General features: G+C 46.2%; 1 protein-coding gene across 8 annotated transcripts in view; it reads left to right on the forward strand.

Moving 5' to 3' along the window:
* LOC137353417 (putative uncharacterized protein C19orf81) overlaps positions 1–18655 on the forward strand; it is a 187298-nt gene that overhangs the window by 140273 nt on the left and 28370 nt on the right. For 2 of the 8 annotated variants that reach the window (XM_068019682.1, XM_068019678.1), the window contains exon 1: positions 17321–17399. The exons of 1 other annotated variant lie outside the window; for it this stretch is intronic. Coding sequence is in view for 2 of the 7 variants with exons in the window: in XM_068019676.1 (XP_067875777.1) it covers positions 17359–17395 (37 nt within the window). In the remaining 5 variants the exon portion in view is untranslated. Of the gene's footprint in view, positions 1–16281; positions 16360–17289; positions 17400–17435; positions 17656–18655 lie in introns of those variants that run through there. 5 more of the 8 variants (XM_068019683.1, XM_068019677.1, XM_068019680.1 and 2 more) reach the window with 4 other exon arrangements.

Consider the following 18655-nt stretch of genomic DNA (forward strand, 5'->3'; position numbering starts at 1 on the left):
GTGTTCAAACACAGTGCTATTAAAGATATTGACTGTTCAGTACAGATCTCTGGATTACTAGTCTAGTAGCATATCTACTATACCACTGTACTAGCCCATCCGCAGCTTTAAACATTCACTCCCTCCACCACCGATGCACAGTGGCAGCAGTGTGTACTATATACAAGATGCACTGCAGCAACTCACCAAGGGTCCTTAGACAATACCTTCCAAACCCACGACCTCTACCACCTAGAAGGACAAGGGCAGCAGATGCGTGGGAACACCACCACCTGCAAGTTTCTTTCCAAGCCACACACCATCCTGACTTAGGAACATAGGAGCAAGTGTAGGCCATTCAGCCCATTGAACCTGCTCCGCCTTTCAATATGATCACGGCTGATCATCCACTTCAATGCCTTTTTCCCACACTATCCCTATATCCCTTTATGTCACTGGTATTTAGAAATCTGTCAATCTCTACTTTAAACATACTCAGTGACTGAGCTTCCACAGCCCTCTGGGGTAGAGAATTCCAAAGATTCACAACCCTCTGAGTAAAGAAATTGGAACTATATCGCCATTTCTTCACTGTCACTGGATCAAAATCCTGGAACTCCCTCCTTAACAGCACAGTTGGTGTGCTTGCACCAGATGGACTGCAGTAGTTCAAGAAGACAGCTCACCACCACCTTCTCAAGGGCAATTAGGGATGGGCCTTGCCAGCGATGCCCACATCCCACAAAATGAATGCGGAGGCCTCCCTCCTTCCCCCACCTCCTGAACAAGTATGACATTCCTAATCCCCATATATCGTTCCAGCTTAGATCAGCCAATTCAGCAGAAATGGGGGTGTGCAGGGGTTGGGGCAGGGTAGTGGGAGGAATTGAACCTAACTCGGGTGTTCCTTCACATTTATTGCCTGTGGAATAAAATGCAATGGAAATTACCTCACTTTATGGCTTCAAACGAACATAAGAGCAAAAGAAGTATGAGCTTAAGTCAACCATTTGCCCCTTCGTGCCTGCCCCCCCATTCAACAAGATCATAGCTGATCTATCTCGATTCTAGCTTCCCACATTATCCCCATATCTCTTAATTCCCTTAGTATCCAAAAATCTATTGATCTCTATCTTGAATATACTCAACAACTAAGCATCCACAGCCTGCTGGGTTAAATAATTCCAAAGACTACCAACCCTTTGAATGAAGAACTTTCACCTCATCTCAGTCCTAAATGGCCGACCCTTTATACTGAGACTGAGACCCTGTGTTCTAAAGTCTCCAGTTAGGGGAAACATTTTCTTGGCATCTATCCTGTCAAGCCCCTTAAGAATTTTACATATTTCAATTAAATCACCTCTCATTCTTCTAATCTCTTTATATCATCTCTCTATATCTTGGCCAACCTGGTACCATATTGACTGTCTGCTCACCCTGGTACAAGCAGTGAATTGAAATGCAAAGCAGTTGCTGTGTTCCCCAATAATAGCCACTGTCTGGTGGATGTTATTTGGAGTCTATGTAAAGATTTTCTTCAAACAGGAATTTTAATGCCCCTAAGCTATTTATTACTAATGGATTGATGTTCTCCTTTGCTGGTTCTGACTTAGCTCGTGCTGTTTCTCTCCTAAGGCCGAGCTTTTTTTTTAAGACAACAAGCTGCCAGAGACGTCAGGGGAGCTTCTGTCGCCAGGCCGACCATCTCTCTCAGACTGGGTCTTCCCTGACGGAGAATGTATTTCAATGGTGCTGGAAAGGAGGATGGAGGGAGTCTCGGGTCAGGCTTTCAAAGAGTAGGCCATTCCGTTTTCCAGCTGCCATTTTTCCATCCCGTCTCCTCACCTGAAGGCCCCAGCCTGTGCTAGGAACAGGGCAATAGATGCTAGACACCCCCCCGATCACCTTTAGTAACTGAACCTTAGTTTAATGGGCAGAGGAAGGGACTGACCCAGTTTAATAGGTGAAAGTGGGACCAGTCCAGTTTAATGGGCAAATGTGCGATAGGCCCAGCTTATTGGGTGGTGGACAGGATTGACTCTGATTAATGGATGAAGGAGGATGGTCCGGTTTAACGGAAGGGGTGGGGGGGGGGGGGGGTGCGGATTTGACTTAAGTTAATGGGCTGTGGTGGGACTGACAGTTTCGGGGGGAATGGAGATTAATTTAGTTCAATAGCAGAGGCAAGAAAGAGATCCCTGTCAGTGAATCCCAGGGTGAAAGTCAGATTAAAATAATTTTAAAACAAGAATGTAAAAGCTTTATTTTACATTTATGTGTGTAACTTGCCATGTTCTACATTTGAAGGAGGGGCCATTGAAAATACTGCAAACCCCACTCAGGTTTAATTAACTGCCCCACTTCAAAGCAGTGTCTTTAACAAAAGAAATCATTATGGGGCTAGAAGGACAAAAGCAATGTGGGTACTCCAACATGAGGTAGAGAAAAGCAATCAAAGACCACAAGAAAATAATGGGGGGAGAGAAATAGAGAGCAGCAGGCACAAAGAAGGACGATGAGGAGTGAGCTAAAGAGGGACAGAGAGGAGAGAGCTAGGAGGGACAGCTAGGGGAGGCAGGAAAGAACCAAGGGGACACAATAAGTTGGGAGAAAGGAGAGGCATGAGCAGGGGAGGACAGACACAAGGAGAGATAGAAAGGGGACAAAGACTGTAAGGGACAGTGGCATGAGAAAAAGAAAAAAAGCATCAGAGGGGAGAGGAAAGTGGAAATCAAGGAGAAACGGAATGGAGAGAGGAAAGAGACACAAAATGGGGCAGAGAAGGGTAAAGAAAGGAGGGAGAATAAAGTAAAGAGGGAGAAAGACAGGGAGGAGGGGAAAGGGGGAGCAGTAGAGGGGAGGAGGAAAACGAGGAGGAAGAGGGGATAGAGAATGGAGGAAGGGTAGCAGACGAGGGGAGAGGAAACGGGCGAGAGACAGTTGAGGAGACCGAGGGAATATAGGAGAGGCAAGTAGGAGAGGAGGGGGAAGGAAAATGAGGAGAGAGAGAAAAGGAGTGAGTAAAGGGAAAGTGAGAAGGGAGAGAAAAATGTGAGGAAGATAGTTGAAAGAGAGCGGGGGAGTGGAAAGAGAATAGAGAAGGAGGGGGAGAGACAGGTAGGGAAGAAGGGTTTGAAGGTGGAGCTAAAAGGAGAGAAGAGTACAAGCGGAGAGAGAGAGAGGAGGATAAAGCAGTTTTGAGGGTGGGGACAGGGTGCAGGAGGGGGAAAGGAGGAACGAGGAGAGGAGAGAGGGAGAGGCAGTGAAAAGATGAGGGGACGGAGAGGAAGCTAACAGGTAGGGGAGAGACAGAGAAGGAGAAATGGGAGTGAGAGAGAGTGAAAATGATGAGAGATAATGGGGACAGATTGTGAGACAAAGGCAAGCGCTGGGAAGAGCAGGATGCAGCAGGCTGTGTGTCAGCAGCTAGATACAGTCAGAGATAGTGTCACTCTCACATTACTGGCATATCACATCTCTTTGTACATGGGTACTTGTTTTCCGGAGGGAGGGTAGTTGGGGTGTCAGAGGGGCGAAGTTGTTGCTGGTCTTGTAAACTAACAGAGAGACTCATTGGCAGAGTGATAGGACAAGCACTCACAAACCACCCCCCACTCATAAATTAAAGAATCTTTTTAACCCTGTGACGGCCATATCAGATTCCTGGCATGTACTGAAAGCAGGTGGCAATGGCAGAGGGGAAAATGTACCTGTGTTTAACAGGACTGAGTGAGGAGCTCAGCCTGAAAGCACGATTGGATTCAACTGAGAAAGCCTCTCCGTTTGAAAGGAAGAGAGAATAAAAAAAACACACACACAAAACAAATACCTGTTCTTTTCTCCTCCTGCCAAAAAAATCGCACCGGAGCTTTTTTTCTCACGAGTTGGGGCTGAGGCCTTGTTCAGTTTGTGGTGCAAGGAGATTATCAGAGCCGTATTCAGGTGTTTTAATGAGCTGCCAGACCAGCTCTCCCGTTCCTGGGTTGTAATCTTCACGCAACGATTTGTTTTCCTTCAGTCCAGCGGGCAAGGGGTTAGTTATCTTCCAACAACCCCACTCCGTCCCCTCCACTCCACTCTGCAACCTCCTTTTGTGCTGGTGTGGAAAGCAGACTGGCTTCTGTGTATAGATCCTCAGTCAGTTTGCTCCAGGTTTTTGTGCAGGAGTTAAGTCTGTAGTCCTGAGCTGCATCAGGTTTTGTACAATTGTATCTCTCTCCCCCCCGCCCTCATCCTCTCTCTCTCTCTCTCTCTCTCTCTAGATCAGGAGGGCTTATATTTCACTCTGTAATACAGCTGATTTGTCTCTCTTTCCCTCTTTTCTTTCAGTCCCTGGATTCTCCCTGACTTCAAGCAGCTCTGAGCTTCTCTAGCATCCTCTCAGCGTGCTGTTGCAGCTTCCTCATTCAGATGTAGTCCTTGAATGAGACAGGCTGGTTGTCTCTCTTTTCACATTAATCCTTCCTCCCACTTAAATCTATCAGTGGGCTGCACCAGATGCAGGAGGCTTCAAATTGTTAGGTCCTCTGCTTGTGTCGCTCCATCTCCTCCTTTGTATTACAGACAGGAAGTGTTCCCACATTCCTATAAACAGCCTCTCTCTCTCTCTCTCTCTCTCTCTCTGAATTAAGTGTGGATTGGGTCAGGTCCTGTATAGGATTCTCTCTCTTTCTGATCCCTCCTCCTGCTAAAGCTTTGTGTGTAGATTACAGCCAAGCCCTTGCTTCACCAGTTTACCGATCCCTTCTGTTCCGTATCACTTTCTCAGATCGAATGGGGCAGTTCTGGTCTGATGATCTCTGTCCCCTTTTTTTATAACCCTTCTAACTCTCTCTCACACACATTCTTAAGAGGAATTAATTGTTAATTCTGTTCTGTACACAATTCTCCTCTGCGCTCCCTCTCTCTCACAGTGGCCGGCATCTCAATCTGATATTGTATAAAGCTAGATATTCTCCCTGCTCTATGTTTCCTGCAGCAACTTGTATATGTAGCACATACACCAGCTTCCCTCCCTCCTGCAGGATGGGATCAGGTGCTTTGCCTGTGATGCAGCCCTGGGGAGGTTTTCCCCTCTGTTCCCTGCCAATGTGACTGGAATAGACTCAGCCAATTGTGCTGGAAATTCCCAGAACTACTATCTCTCTCCATTTTGCTAAAATTCGCCTATAACACTAGCTTTCCTGCCTTGTGTCTGGGGGCTCCCCTCCAGCAAAAAAGGGGTTAATGGTGGCATGTTCTCTCCCTCTCCCTCCTACACTCTGGCTGAACATAACATTCATTGTAAGCTGTTCATTGAGTGACTTCCCCATAACCTTGTTAAAAGGGAGCACTGAGATTTAGGCAATCGATTTCCAACTCAGCGAAGATCTAATAAATTCTACCATTTACAGAATTTGGATGTTTTTTATGCCCACACATATTACAGACATTTCAATCCATTTGCTGCAGCCTTTATTCTAGTTACATTTGCCACAATGCGGTATCACTAGAATATGTCCCCCCCATTTAGTTCTGTGCAGTTTACTCAATAAAAGTGGCAGCTCAACATTCTCCCTGCTCTGCAATCTTCTCCTGTGTGTTCTCCCTTGAATCCACCTCTGTTAAAGTGCAGATTCAACCTCTCTCTCTTATCACCCCCTCCTATCCTGTCTTTACCTGCAGGCACAGCCTGTAGTTCTGCCCTCAGCCCCACAGAGGGCGGTCTTACACAGATCGCCAATCAGTTAAAGGGGATAGGCGATCTGGCCAGATCTTTTAAAGGGGCACGGCCAACCTGGGAGCAAAAGGTACTTTGGCAAACCTCTTTCTGCAATTATAGGGGCGCAAATCGCTCCAAGATGCATCACTGGGTAATTTAATAAGGGCAAAAAGAAATGATGCATGATTCGAATCAGCTATCAGCTCTGTGTTCGCTGACATACATTGGCACCAGTGTGACAACAACTCAATCTTAAAATCCTCATCTTTCTTTTCTATTCCCTCCATAGCCTCGCCCCCTCCCTATCTTTGTCACCTCCTCCAGCTCCGCAAGCCTTCGAGATCTCTGCACTCTGCCAATTCCGATCTCTCACACATCCCTTGTTTTAACCACTCCACCATTGGTGGATCTCTCTCCCCCTCTTAAGACACTCCTTAAAACCTACCTCTTTGATCGAACTTTTGGCCACCTGCCCTAATATCTTCTTATGTGTCTTGGTGTTAAATTTTGTTTGATAATACCCTTGGGGTGTTTGGCTATGTTAAATGCGCTACATAAATGCAAGTTGTTGTTCTTGTTGTTGAATCTCCCCCTCCCCCTCCCTTCCAAATACTGATTTGCCACACACATTATTTAAGAATTCAAGGTGAAGGGGCAAGGGTCACAGTGCAGTATTACTACCAAGAGAAGACGAGGCAGTGAAGAAATAGTGACACCAAGTTCAGGTTTACAAAATATTAACTCAGATTAGATGCAGAGTAAAGCTCCCTCTACACTGTCCCCCATCAAACACTCCCAGGTCAGGCCAGTACGCTTGAAGCCTTCCGTGACCGGTGGGCACCACAGGGACTGGAGTGCATCGTCGACGCCGAGAATGGCATTTTAATTTGAGTTTTTGGTTTATTTATCTGTTTTTAATAAAGTTAGTTTACAAATATGTATATAAAGGGGGCCTGAGGAATAAAGGCCCCCTCGACATTAAATATATATAAAAAGGGCCTGGGGTATAAAGGCCACCTTATAAGAAAAAAAGAAAAGAAAACGGGGTTAGATACAGAGTAAAGCTGCCTCTACACTGTCCCATCAAACACTCCCAGAACAGGTACTGCACAGGATTAGATACAGAGAGAAACAGAGTTTGAGTTTCCAGTCAATTACTTTTGTTCAGGTCAAGATGATGAAAGAGATTTTACAGCTTTTAAGCAATTATGGAGGCAGGGAATGTGTGGGAGGCAGAGAGAGAGAGAGAGAGAGAGAGAGAGACTCCTCACTCCTTCAGGAGGTGCTGTACAGTGTGTGACTCTCTGAGGATGCAAAGATAAAAAAGAAGAAAAAAATGGGGTTAGTTACAGAGTAAAGCTCCCTCTACACTGCACAAGAACAGGACATCCTATTGCTTTAGTTTTTCATATCCTCTGCCCTTACCTAGCAAAATTAGCAATTATGAGCCAATTAGAAACAGCTTGGAGCACTGAGCTGACACACAAAAGGATTGGAATTTCTTTCTGCTCTCAAGTTATGTACAATCTTTAAGGCATAGGACACATGTGATGCTAATATACTATCAGCTTGGCTTTGTATCATCGTCCAAAAAGGTGTCAGGTCAGTGTTTAACTGTAGATTAACAGTGTCCCTGATTCCCAGAGATTAAACCGTACACTGACCAACATGGATATTGTGACACATTCTCACAGTTGGTAGATCATGTTTCAGCGACCATTAATAATTGATCAGCTCACACGCTGATTAGCCAAGCATTAAGTTCCATTTAACTGAACCTCAGCAAATTCAGCCAATACCTTACAAAATGCCGAATGAGGTGTTTCAATCTCTGAGCATGTAGGTCTTAACACTAAACACACCCTACTGCATCAGCTATGGCTCAGTTGGTTGTACTTGTGACTCAGTTGGTTGCACTTGGCCTCTGAATCTGAAGGTTGTGGGTTGTAATCCTGCTCCTAGAACTTAAAGACAAAAATCAAAGCTGACACTCCAATGCAGGACTGAGAGGGAGTGCTCCACTATCAGAGGTCCTATCACAGATAACAAGTTAAACTGAAGCCCTGTCTGCTCTCACAGGTGGATGTCAAAGATCCCATGGCCACTATTTTGAAGATGAGCAGAGGAGAGTTCTCCCCTGGTGTCCTGTCCAATATTTATCCTTCAATCAACATTCCGACACTTCAAAAAGAAACATAAGAATGAGAAATAAGAGAAGTAGACCATGCGACTCCTCAAGCCTACTCCGCCATTCAGTATCATCTACTTCAACTCCACCTTCCCATCCAATCGCCATATCCCTTGATCCCCTTAAAACCTTATTAATCTGAGCCTTGAATATACTCAATGACTGAGCTTCCAAAGCCCTCTGGGGTGGAGAATTCCGAAGATTTACAACTCTCTGAGTGAAGAAATTTCTCCTCATCTCAGTCCTAAATGGCCCTTCCTTATCCCATGACTATGCCCCCTAGTTCTAAACTCTCCATCCAGGGAAACAGCCTCTCAGCATCTACCCTGTCAGACTCTCTCAGAATCTTCCATGTTTTAATGAGATGACCTCACATTCCTCTAAATTTCAAAGAGTATAGGCCCACTCTACTCAATCTCTCCTCATAGGGCAGCCCTCTCATCCCCGGAGAAGCTTCATAAAGCTCTGGTTAGCTCCCAACTGGTATATTGCATCCAGTTCTGGTCACCACACTTCAGGAAGGATGTGAGGGTCCTTGAGTGGGAGCAGAGGAGATTTACCAGAATGCTTCCAGGGATGGAGGATTTTAGTTACAAGGTTAGGTTGGAAAAGCTGCATTTGTTCTTCTTAGAACAAATGAGATTGAGGGGAGATTTAATAGAATTGAACAGGATTATGACAGGTTTAGATGAGTTAGACTAGGAAAAACCATTCCCATTAACAATTGGTACAAGGACTAAGGGGCACAGATTGAAAGTTTGGGGCAAAAGATGCAGGGGGGGGGAATATGAGGAAGTACTTTTTATGCAGCAGTTGGTAATGACCTGGATCTCGCTGCCCACAAGGGTGGTGGAAGTAGAGACGATCAATGACTTCAAGAGGAAGTTGGATGGGCACCTGAGAAAAATAGGCTTGCAGGGCTACAGGGATCGAGCCGGGGAGTTATACTGACTGCATAGCTCTGTGGAGAGTCAGCATGGACTCAATGGGCTGAATGGCCTCCTTCTGTGCCATAAATGACTATGAATTGATGAATCAATTTAGGGAACATTCATTGCAAACCTCTAGGGTAAGTATATTCTTCCTCAGGTAAGGAGACCACAAAAAGTAGTTCATTGACTGTAAAGCGCTTTGGGGCATCCTGAGGTTGTGAAAGGTGCTATATAAATGCAAGTTCTGGCTTTCCTCCCAGAATTTGGGACAAGGCCAGCAGGCAGATCAGGGTGAGAGGTCAAAAGGTAAGTTCAAGTGGAAGGGCCCTGTTCCATCTTCCTGTTGGGGTCTCTATTGCAGGCTGGACTGCACCAAGGGCTGAATGGGCTGGGGCTTCGGAGCGGAGCCTCAGAATTCCATTGTTCCTTGCCACGTCCCAGGGACTGACTCGGGATATTTGTAAATGTCAAGGCACGGGTTTGTCTCTTTAAATCTGCTGATTATTTCCCGGCGGCGATTTCATTCAGAGGTTGCTTTGCTGATTGTAAAGATTGGGAGTGCAGCAGAGGATGTCGCAGTGCCCTGGAGGGGGGAGTGTTCAATGCATTGCTATCTCTCTCAGACTCTCAGTGTGTGTCAGTGAGGCGTGAGCACAGACTTGACGATCAACTCCTCCATCACAGCTTGCCTCAAAGATCTTCAATATCAGTTGTTCTGCTGTGTTGAGTTTACAACCTACTCACAGCAAGTGGTTAGACGGGAGCTAAGACTGAGATACATATGAGTGGTATAGTACCAGAAGGGAGAGAATCATAATGCCTATCTACCTCTTTCAAGATGCTTATCTTACTGTGGACTTTTAGAATGATTCCTGCGTATCATTGTGACAGAGAAATGGTAAAGGAATCCGGAAGAATTCCTATCCTAACCTAATCCTATCATAAAGTCAGATTTCTCATATGTTCTGAGATGTTTTCTGCTGCAAGATCAGCACAGGGCTGGGGGAAGCGGGGGATGGGCGAGGGGCTGGATTATTATTCAACGCCAGACAACATCAGACTCCCACTCAACATCTGGCGAGTTCTGCAGCGAGCACAGCTGGAGGTGCAGCTCTTGGCTGGAGATAGGATAGAAAGGCTTCAGTGAACGGCATGTATTGCAAATTTGGTAAGGTTGCTGTGTTCATTATCGCAAGGGGTGACAGTGCGGTGGAATAAAAGACAGATCGAATGCATCAAGGTAGAGAGGATGAGATAAAGGCCATTTAACAATGCCAAGCCATGCCCAGGCTTCACTGAATATCTTCAGTTTGACCAACAGGGTACAGAGCAGCAAACATTTAATGATGAACCTTCCATGTAATTCTCACCCAGTGTCAGCACTGGGGCACTCCGAGGGCAGGTACAGCATGGGGTTAGATACAGAGTAAAGCTCCCTCTACACTGTCTCCATCAAACACTCCCAGGACAGGTACAGCATGGGGTTAGATACAGAGTAAAGCTCCCTCTACACTGTCCCCATCAAACACTCCCAGAAAAAAAACGAAAAAAAAAAAAACGGGGTTAGATACAGAGTAAAGCTCCCTCTACACTGTCCCCATCAAACACTCCCAGGGCAGGTACAGCACGGGGTTAGATACAGAGTAAAGCTCCCTCTACACTGTCCCCATCAAACACTCCCAGGGCAGGTACAGCACTGGGCTAGATACAAAATAAAGCTCCCTCCACACTGTCCCCATCAAACACTCCCAGGCAGGTACAGCACGGGGTTAGATACAGAGTAAAGCTCCCTCCATACTGCTCCATCTGGTAGTCTCAAGACAAGTAAGCAATTCAGCCCTAGAGGAGCTAATTCCCTCAAGTAGGAACCACTGAGCTCTATAAAAAATGAAAATGTTTCTTCATCCATTTGGGTATCTGGAGGACCCTATTCTGCCTGAAAGGAATGGATTGCCTTGGGCTGGACTGGACATGGTTAATGAAGAGAGCAAGCACGGAACTAAGATTGGCCATGGGATGGAGATTAGACAGGGAATGGCACCATCAACAATTGACGGAGACTGAATGATGGACATGTCTCCTAGCTACAGAGCTCTGGTTACTTGAATTTGTTTGTTCAGGTTCGGTTTATTGATACCCCTTAGAGTTTTGACACTTCTGAGGCAGGGTGGAGTTAGGCCTGTTTCTGCAATTGTGCTTAAGTTTGCTCCCCTTCTGTCAGTGCTAGGCCCTGCTCTTGCACAGCACTGGGATGCAGGGGGGTCTAGGAAAATTTGGGCTACATGTTGTACCAAACTTTTCAGCCTGTAAAGCAACATTCTAGGCGTAGTCATTTGTGAAAGTCCACAGAGGAGAAGATGTGCGCTCCTCAGATTATTTTTTTGGTCACCTGTGATTTATTTCCTCAAATGCGTATTTGTTCAGGGAAGGCTGGCTGAGACATTTGACTAAAGCTGAACTCCAAGTGGGCTTCTAAATTTGCCAGTTTGCCCACTATTACAGCGTCACAGACTGAAACACCGTCAGCCTGAGTGATGAGTGTTAAGGCAATGCTTTGAATAATGGAAGGGCCCCGTTTATCATTCTTGTCATACGCGGCCCAACTCCTACCCATTCAGTTAATGCGATTGGTACTGAACCAATTTGTTGTCATGGCAACTGTTTCAAGGACTCTCTTCTTTGTGTCTGCGTCTCTCACTCACACACATTGCCACCCACAATTTCTCTCTCTCTCTAAAGTGGAATGGGAACAAAGCAGGGATCGGGGGCTGGGGGGAAAATGATAGAGCAGGTTTCAGGTAAATTGATAACTGGCTGGGGAAGGTTGTCGGCTTTCATTCAACGAATCACTGATGGAGCATTAATGGGGGTGAGGGGCGGGCGTCTGTTTTAGGAAAGGCTGGATCAATGAGAATTCTTTCTCTTAATCACTACAAAAAGATGCCTGCAGGGAGTTACATGTGGGTGGTTATTGGGTGAGAGAAGGTTCAGACTCAGCTGTGATGACCCTCCTGGTGGAATGACCTGCTCATATTCAATCCGAGCTTTTCCCAGGTGGGTGCACTTTACTCTTGCATGCCTGGAAATGGATGTAAAGTTAAGTCTTAAATGGAAGAGTACGGTTTGCAACCACTTCTTCAAGCTCATTGTCACATTTATGTGCAGTTCCAGCTTCCAACTGGATGATTTTCCCATTTGGGTGGTGATCCTGACGTCGGCCTCAGTTCTAGGTCGGGAACCTGGAAGTGTCCGTGGCTGTACGTCGGTCGCAATCTTCCCAGAGGCGGCCAGTTGGGAATCTGCCTCCGGGATGGAACGGCAGGCGGACCAGAATGGGCAAGGTCCAATCAGAGGGCCCACAGTGATGTCTAGCCGGCAGTCCTATTGGGAGAGGTGGGTGTTGCCGAGGCAGGCAAGCGAACTCCAGTGCACCTCAACATGGAGTTGCCCTCAGTTGCTTGCAGAGAAGTCAACAAACAAAGGAGCCCGAAGCTGGTAGGGCCTTCAGGGTGCAGGGCCAACCCCTCCACAGGAGTAGTGATGAATGAGGTTGCAGCCTTTCAGAAACTGAACTGGACCAGCCATATGAATACTGTGGCTGCAAAAGCAAGTCAGAGGTTGGAATTCTGTGACGAGTAATTCACCTCCTGACTCCCCAAAGCCTGTCCACCATCTACAAGATAAAAGTCAGGAGTGTGATGGAATACTCTCCACTTCCCTGGATAAGTGCAGCTCCAACTACGCTCAAGAAGCTCAACACCATCCAGGACAAAGCAGCCTGCTTGATTGGCATCCCATCTACCACCTTAAACATTCACTCCCTCCACCACTGATGCACAGTGGCAGCAGTATGTACCATCTACAAGATGCACTGCAGCGACTCACCAAGGCTCCTTCGACAGCACCTTCCAAACCTGCGACCTCTACCACCTAGAAGGACAAGGGCAGCAGATGCATGGAAACACCACCACCTGCAAATTCCCCTCCAAGTCACACACCGTCCTGACTTGACCCACTATCGCTGGGTCAAAATCCTGGAACTCCCTTCCTAACAGCACTGTGGGCATTCCTACACCCCAAATGCTGCAGTGGTTCAAGAAGGTGGCTCACCACCACCTTCTCAATGTCAATTAGGGATGGGCAACAAATGCTGGCCTGACCAACGACGCCCAAATGCTATGAATGAATTTTTTAAAATCCCGCGGACCCAACATTGGAGGAGGAAGCCGTCTCCGCATGGCGGTGGGGGTGGAGGCCCCTCCATTGAAAATACTGGTGCTGTCGTAAAATGGTTCCTAAGTGAGGCCTCAATTTCCCTAATTGGCTGGCCACCTCCATGGAGCCAACCCCTGGCAAAATACCCCGGAGGTGGGAATGCATTCGGGAGCTGTCCCGACACGGCTTCCCTCTATTTTCTTGCTCCCCCACCACCTCCAACCCATCTCCATGGAGCTGGGAAAGACCTGCCGATGTGTGCAGGCAGCAGCAGTGGCTTCAATATTCTGCATTTATGCAGAAGCCTTTAACAGTAAAGATGTCCCAAGGTGCTTCACAGGAGCACAATCAGACAAAAATTGACACAGAGCCAAAGGAGGAGACATTGGGATAGGCAACCAAACGCTTGGTCAAAGGGGTAGGTTTCACAGAGCTAGCAAGAAATGGAAGGTTTTGGGGAGGGAATTTTAGGGATCCTTCAGAAGACGGCTCCTGGGGTTGGAGGGTCTGCAGGGGTGTAGGGGGCTGCAGGCAGAAAGGCAAGGGTGACCATGATGTAGTCCTCCCTTCCTCTCCGTGGATATTCAGGCCTGAAGGCCTCTTGCTTGCCAATAGCAGCCAGAAGGCTTCCAGACGTGAGCCTCTCAGCCCAAATCTTCTCCATTTCTCCTCTCAGGCCAGACCTGTGACAGGAGCACCATATGCCCAGCAAACGTCAAATAAGCAAGAACTTGCATTTATATAACACCTTTTATAACCTCAGGACATCCCAAAGTGCTTTACAGCCAATTAATTATAACCAAGCGTCTGCAGCACAGGATCAGGCCATTTAGCCCAGTTTGTCTGTACCAGTCTCTACGCTCCACACGAGCCTCCTCCCGCACTATTTCATCTCACCATATCAGCATATCCTTCTATTCCTTTCTCTGTCTGTGTTTATCTAGCTTCCACTTAAGTGTGTTGGTGCTTTTCACCTCATCCACTCTCTGTGGTAGCAAGTTCTCACCACACTCTGGGTAAAGACGTCTCTCCTGAATTCCCGATTGGATTTATTAGTGACCATCTGATATGGCCCCTAGTTCCACAAGTGGAAACATCTTCTCTACGTCTACCCTATCAAACCCCTTCATAATTTTAAACACCTTATCAGGTCACCCCCTCAGCCTAATCTCTGGAGAAAAGCGCTCCAGCCCAGTACTTTTTGTAACCAATTTGCGTGTAATAAGCTCCCATAAAGAACAGTGTCTAACCTTCCTCTGGACTCTCTCTCGCTCGCTCTCTCTCTCCATCTGTCTCTCCCTTCCAATCTTAATTTCTCTTTCACATAAAAGAACAGATGATCACATGTGATAATGGCCAGATTAACTGTTTTTATACGTGAAAGAGAAATTAAGATTGGAAGGAAGAGAGAGAGAGAGAGTCCAGAGGAAGGTTAAATACTATGGCAGTCATTGGCAATGTAAATGACAGGGCTCGACCTCGAAAGGGATATTTTACAGACAGGCGTCAACCACTGGAAAACCCACTACTCCAGAATAGAGGAGACTGGCAGTGCCCTGGGGGTACTTGAAGTTTATGTCAATCACAATAAAAAACATTGGCATTGACCAGCTGTGTTCGTTCAGACGGAGCCCCAGGTCCCAGTGTGAACGCATCGTTTATTCCGAACTCAATTCTGTTCGTTTCAGTCACTTGTTTAGAGGAAAAGAGGGAAAAAAAAAGTCAACTTTTTAAAACTTACTTTGTGAATTTTACCCACATCACAGAATTGAAGGATGAAATACGTCTTTTAGCGTTTTTAACCTCATCCTGACGCGAATGGGTCAAAATATCGGTAGCGAGTGACTCACTTTGTGCATGCTGCATTCCCGCCACCTGCCATTTTAAACCACTGCCATTTTGGACGGAACTGGAGGCCTCGGGAGCTGAGGCGAGAGAGAATTTGGGAATCTAAAGGCAGGAGAAGGCTGAACAAAGGGTTTGACTTGCTCGGTTCCTGAGCACTGCAGGCTGAAAATTTTAAATAACGGGATTAAAAATGGATGAATTTAATGAATATTACAATGTGATTACTTTGAAGATGAATTTCGGTGTCAGCGGTAGTCTGTGACTAACCGTCTCGTGGAGTCCGCCGGCATTTGCTTATTTTTATTATGCTATCCATTTAAAAGCTGCAGTTTCAGCTCTAGTGCTGACTCAGACATCAACACTTGCAGTGCCAGCCCCCTCCCCCTCCCCGTCCCCAACAATACAATCAGGAGTGGCATATGCTTATGGGACCCCGTGCAAAAGCTTGGGTTTTGGCCTTACACTTTAATAGACGATACTATATATTGTCAATTTAATCTGCTGTCAAATCCACATGTGTACTGCGTAAAGGGGCGATTGCAACAGTTGACGTCAAAAAAAGATGGCAGAATGATCCAGAATCGACTATTGTCATTACGTAGGTGTGATGTCTCTGGAGCCGCATTGGGTCCCCTGGTTGGCTCAGGGCCCTGTGCATAGCAAAAGCCAGACAACGACCATCCACAAGAGAACTTCAAACAACCTCCCTTGACATTCAATGGCAGTGCCATCTAAAAAAAACCCTGCATCCATCAACATCTTGGGGGTCACCCTTGACCAGAAACTCAGCTGGACCAGCCACATTAATGCCATTGCCGCTATAGCAGGTCAGAGGGACCTCTGGGATGCCCAAACCCTGTCCACTACCTACAGGGCCCAAGTCAGGAATGTGATGGAATACTCTCCACTTGCCTGGATGGGTGCAGCTCCAACAACACTCAGGAAGCTCAACACCATCCAGGACAAAGCAGCCCACTCGTTTGGCATCCCATCTACTATGGCACTATTTCGAAAACGAGCGGGGGATTTCTCCCCGCTATCCTAGCCAATATTTGTCTTGTAAACCAACATCATAAAACAGATAATCTGGTTATTATATCATTGCTGTTTGTGGGATCTTGCTGTGTGAAAATTGGCTGCTGCGTTTCCTACATTACAACCGTGACTACACTTCAAAAAGTACTTAACTGGGCGTAAAGCGCTTTAGGAGGTCCTGAGGTTGTGAAAGATGCTATACAAATGCAAATTCCTTCTCTCTCTCTCGTAATGAACTTGTTCATTAACTAAGACTCCTCTGGACTGGAGTGCCTCTGTTTGGCTTTGCAGATGAAACTTTCTCCCTTCAACAGGCTTTTGTCAGACACATTTCATAAACCAATTCTCAGATCCACCATTCTGAATAAGATAAACGCCTGCCACACAGAGACATGGAACTGGCAGGACCTGAGGAAGAAAGGATTTAATTAAAACATTAATCATTCAGATTGAGCACCAAGGTAGGGAGATCTTGGCAGTTTCACCACAAGGACAGAGCGATAGTTGTTTAACAGTAAAACATTAACCCTGAATTGCGGGGGGAGCAATGAAGGTTGAGCATCCGCTGGGCTCACTTTGATAAAATGGAGTCCAGTCAGGGGCTGCCCTGAGCCCAGAGGTTAGAGGTCATCACCACACCCTAGGCTAGACTGATGTTCAGTCTTGGGTATTCCTGGGGACTTTCACCTCTGCCAATGGATGGCGGGTGGGTCAAGAATGAATATAAATCGTTCTTCAATCAAGAAATAATATCCATTTTGTAGTGGTTTTCCTGACCTCAGTTTGTCCCAAAGCACTTTTACAGCCACCAAAGTACTTTTGAAGTGTAGTCACTGCTGTAGGAAACACAGCAGCCAATTTGTGCACAGCAAGCTCCCACAAACACAACGACGGCCAGACCAGAGTAAACTGCTGATCTTTTACCTCCACCTGAGAGGGCAGACAGAGCCTCAGTTTAATGTCACATCCAATAAGGCAGCACTTCCCAACGGTGCAGCACTCCTCTATTGCTGCTGATGGGCGTATCTGTCTAGATTTTTGCTCTCAAGTCTCCGGAGCGGGGCTTGAACCTGTGACCTACTGACACACAGTCGAGAAGTGCTACCCACAAGCCAAATCTGATATCGGAAACTGGCTGTACGGCAAGGGCTGGGCACCATGGAGGCAGGAGGGAAGAGAAGAAAAAACCTGATTAGAGTTAATTCGATTCTGCTGCTCTCCAATTTATAAAGAATAAAAGGAGTAAATCTTGATGCAAAAGAAAGTAATAGGTTACTATCTCCTAAGAGGCCGCACCGCGCTCTGAGCTCGGGGCTTTGCTGCCCTGTCTCACTAGTTAAAGTAATTACTGATTCCAATTCATTAATAATCTCGAGGGACCTAGTGGGAGACAGACATAGGTTAATAAAGATGAATGTGGGAGGAGAGCTGGGGATACAGAAGCAAGGAAGAGCCTGCACATGAGAACTACACCATCAAACTGGGCCTGGCAGCTCGGCAAGTAATTGTGTTTGATTTTGGGAAGTGCAGTTCTCTCTTAGGCTCCCAGTGTCGGTACATATCTTTGGAGCAAGTATCGTGTAGCCAGAGACTTCCTCTACAATTCCCCAACAATATGCAGTGTTGGGAAGAGAGGGGATTGCCTGTGGAACTGTACCCCTGTTGGTTGAAGCACAGGGAGGGATGATTGGGGAAGAGACAACTCACTGAGGAGGGAATAATGAAACCAAAAACAGAGAGTTTGGACAGTAATTACGGTCAGTGGTTTAAAGCGCCTGCAAGCAGTTTAATCTATTACTGTACAGAGACAAGGTCTCAGCTGCAGTAAATATTTCTGTAATGTGGCTGGCTTAAGATTTACTGCATTTTTTCCCCACTGAAATCTGAAATTAAAGCTATTAAATAAGTTTAACAACAGTTAAAGGGGAATCGATTCTGAAAAAAAGGTATGCTTATTTATTGTTTGCTCTGGCAGTATGTGTCAGGTTAGCTCAGTGGTTTGCATTCTCATCTAGCTCAGAAGGTTGTGGATTCAAATCCCACCCTTGAGACTTGAGCACAAATTCCAGGCTAACATTTCAGTGCAGTAGTCTGGGAATGCTGCACTGTTGGAGGTGCAACTTATACACTCACCTAAGGGGCTTGTCTGCTGGTTCCAGTGGTTGTGAGAATGTATTTCCAGGTATTTGCAACAGTCAAAAGTGCTGTCTTTCACACAAGAGACACTAAACTGAGGCCCTGTCAACCCTCTTAGGTGGATATATACAAGTTCCCATGACACTATTTCAAAGAAGGGCAGGGGTGTTCTCCCCTGTGTCCTGGCCAATATTTAAACCTCAACCAAGGTCACAAAAAAAATTTATCTCATCATTATCACATTACTGCTTGTGGGATCTTGCGGTGTGCAAGTTGGCTGCTGTATTTTCCTACATTACAACAGTTCTTGACTTCATTGGCTGTAAAGTACTTTGGGACATCCTGTTGTGAAAGGTGCTATATAAATGCAAGTTTTCTCTTGTTACTACCAATTGAGCCAAAAGCTGGTGCTTATGTATATATATATATAAAGTGTTACATGGCAATCTTTATGTGACTCCACTCCTTGTTAGATATGAGTTGGGGGCGGGGTCACAAATAGTCACTTAGCATCATGTTACGACCAGTCTTCTCACAATTGCCAAGTGTTTAAAAATGTCATGAAGGTGCTTCCATTATTAATATGTTTTTTGAGGACCTGCATTTAAAAGATTGTGGAAA

Source organism: Heterodontus francisci, chromosome 41, assembly GCF_036365525.1.
Source record: "Heterodontus francisci isolate sHetFra1 chromosome 41, sHetFra1.hap1, whole genome shotgun sequence".
NCBI lineage: Eukaryota > Metazoa > Chordata > Chondrichthyes > Heterodontiformes > Heterodontidae > Heterodontus > Heterodontus francisci.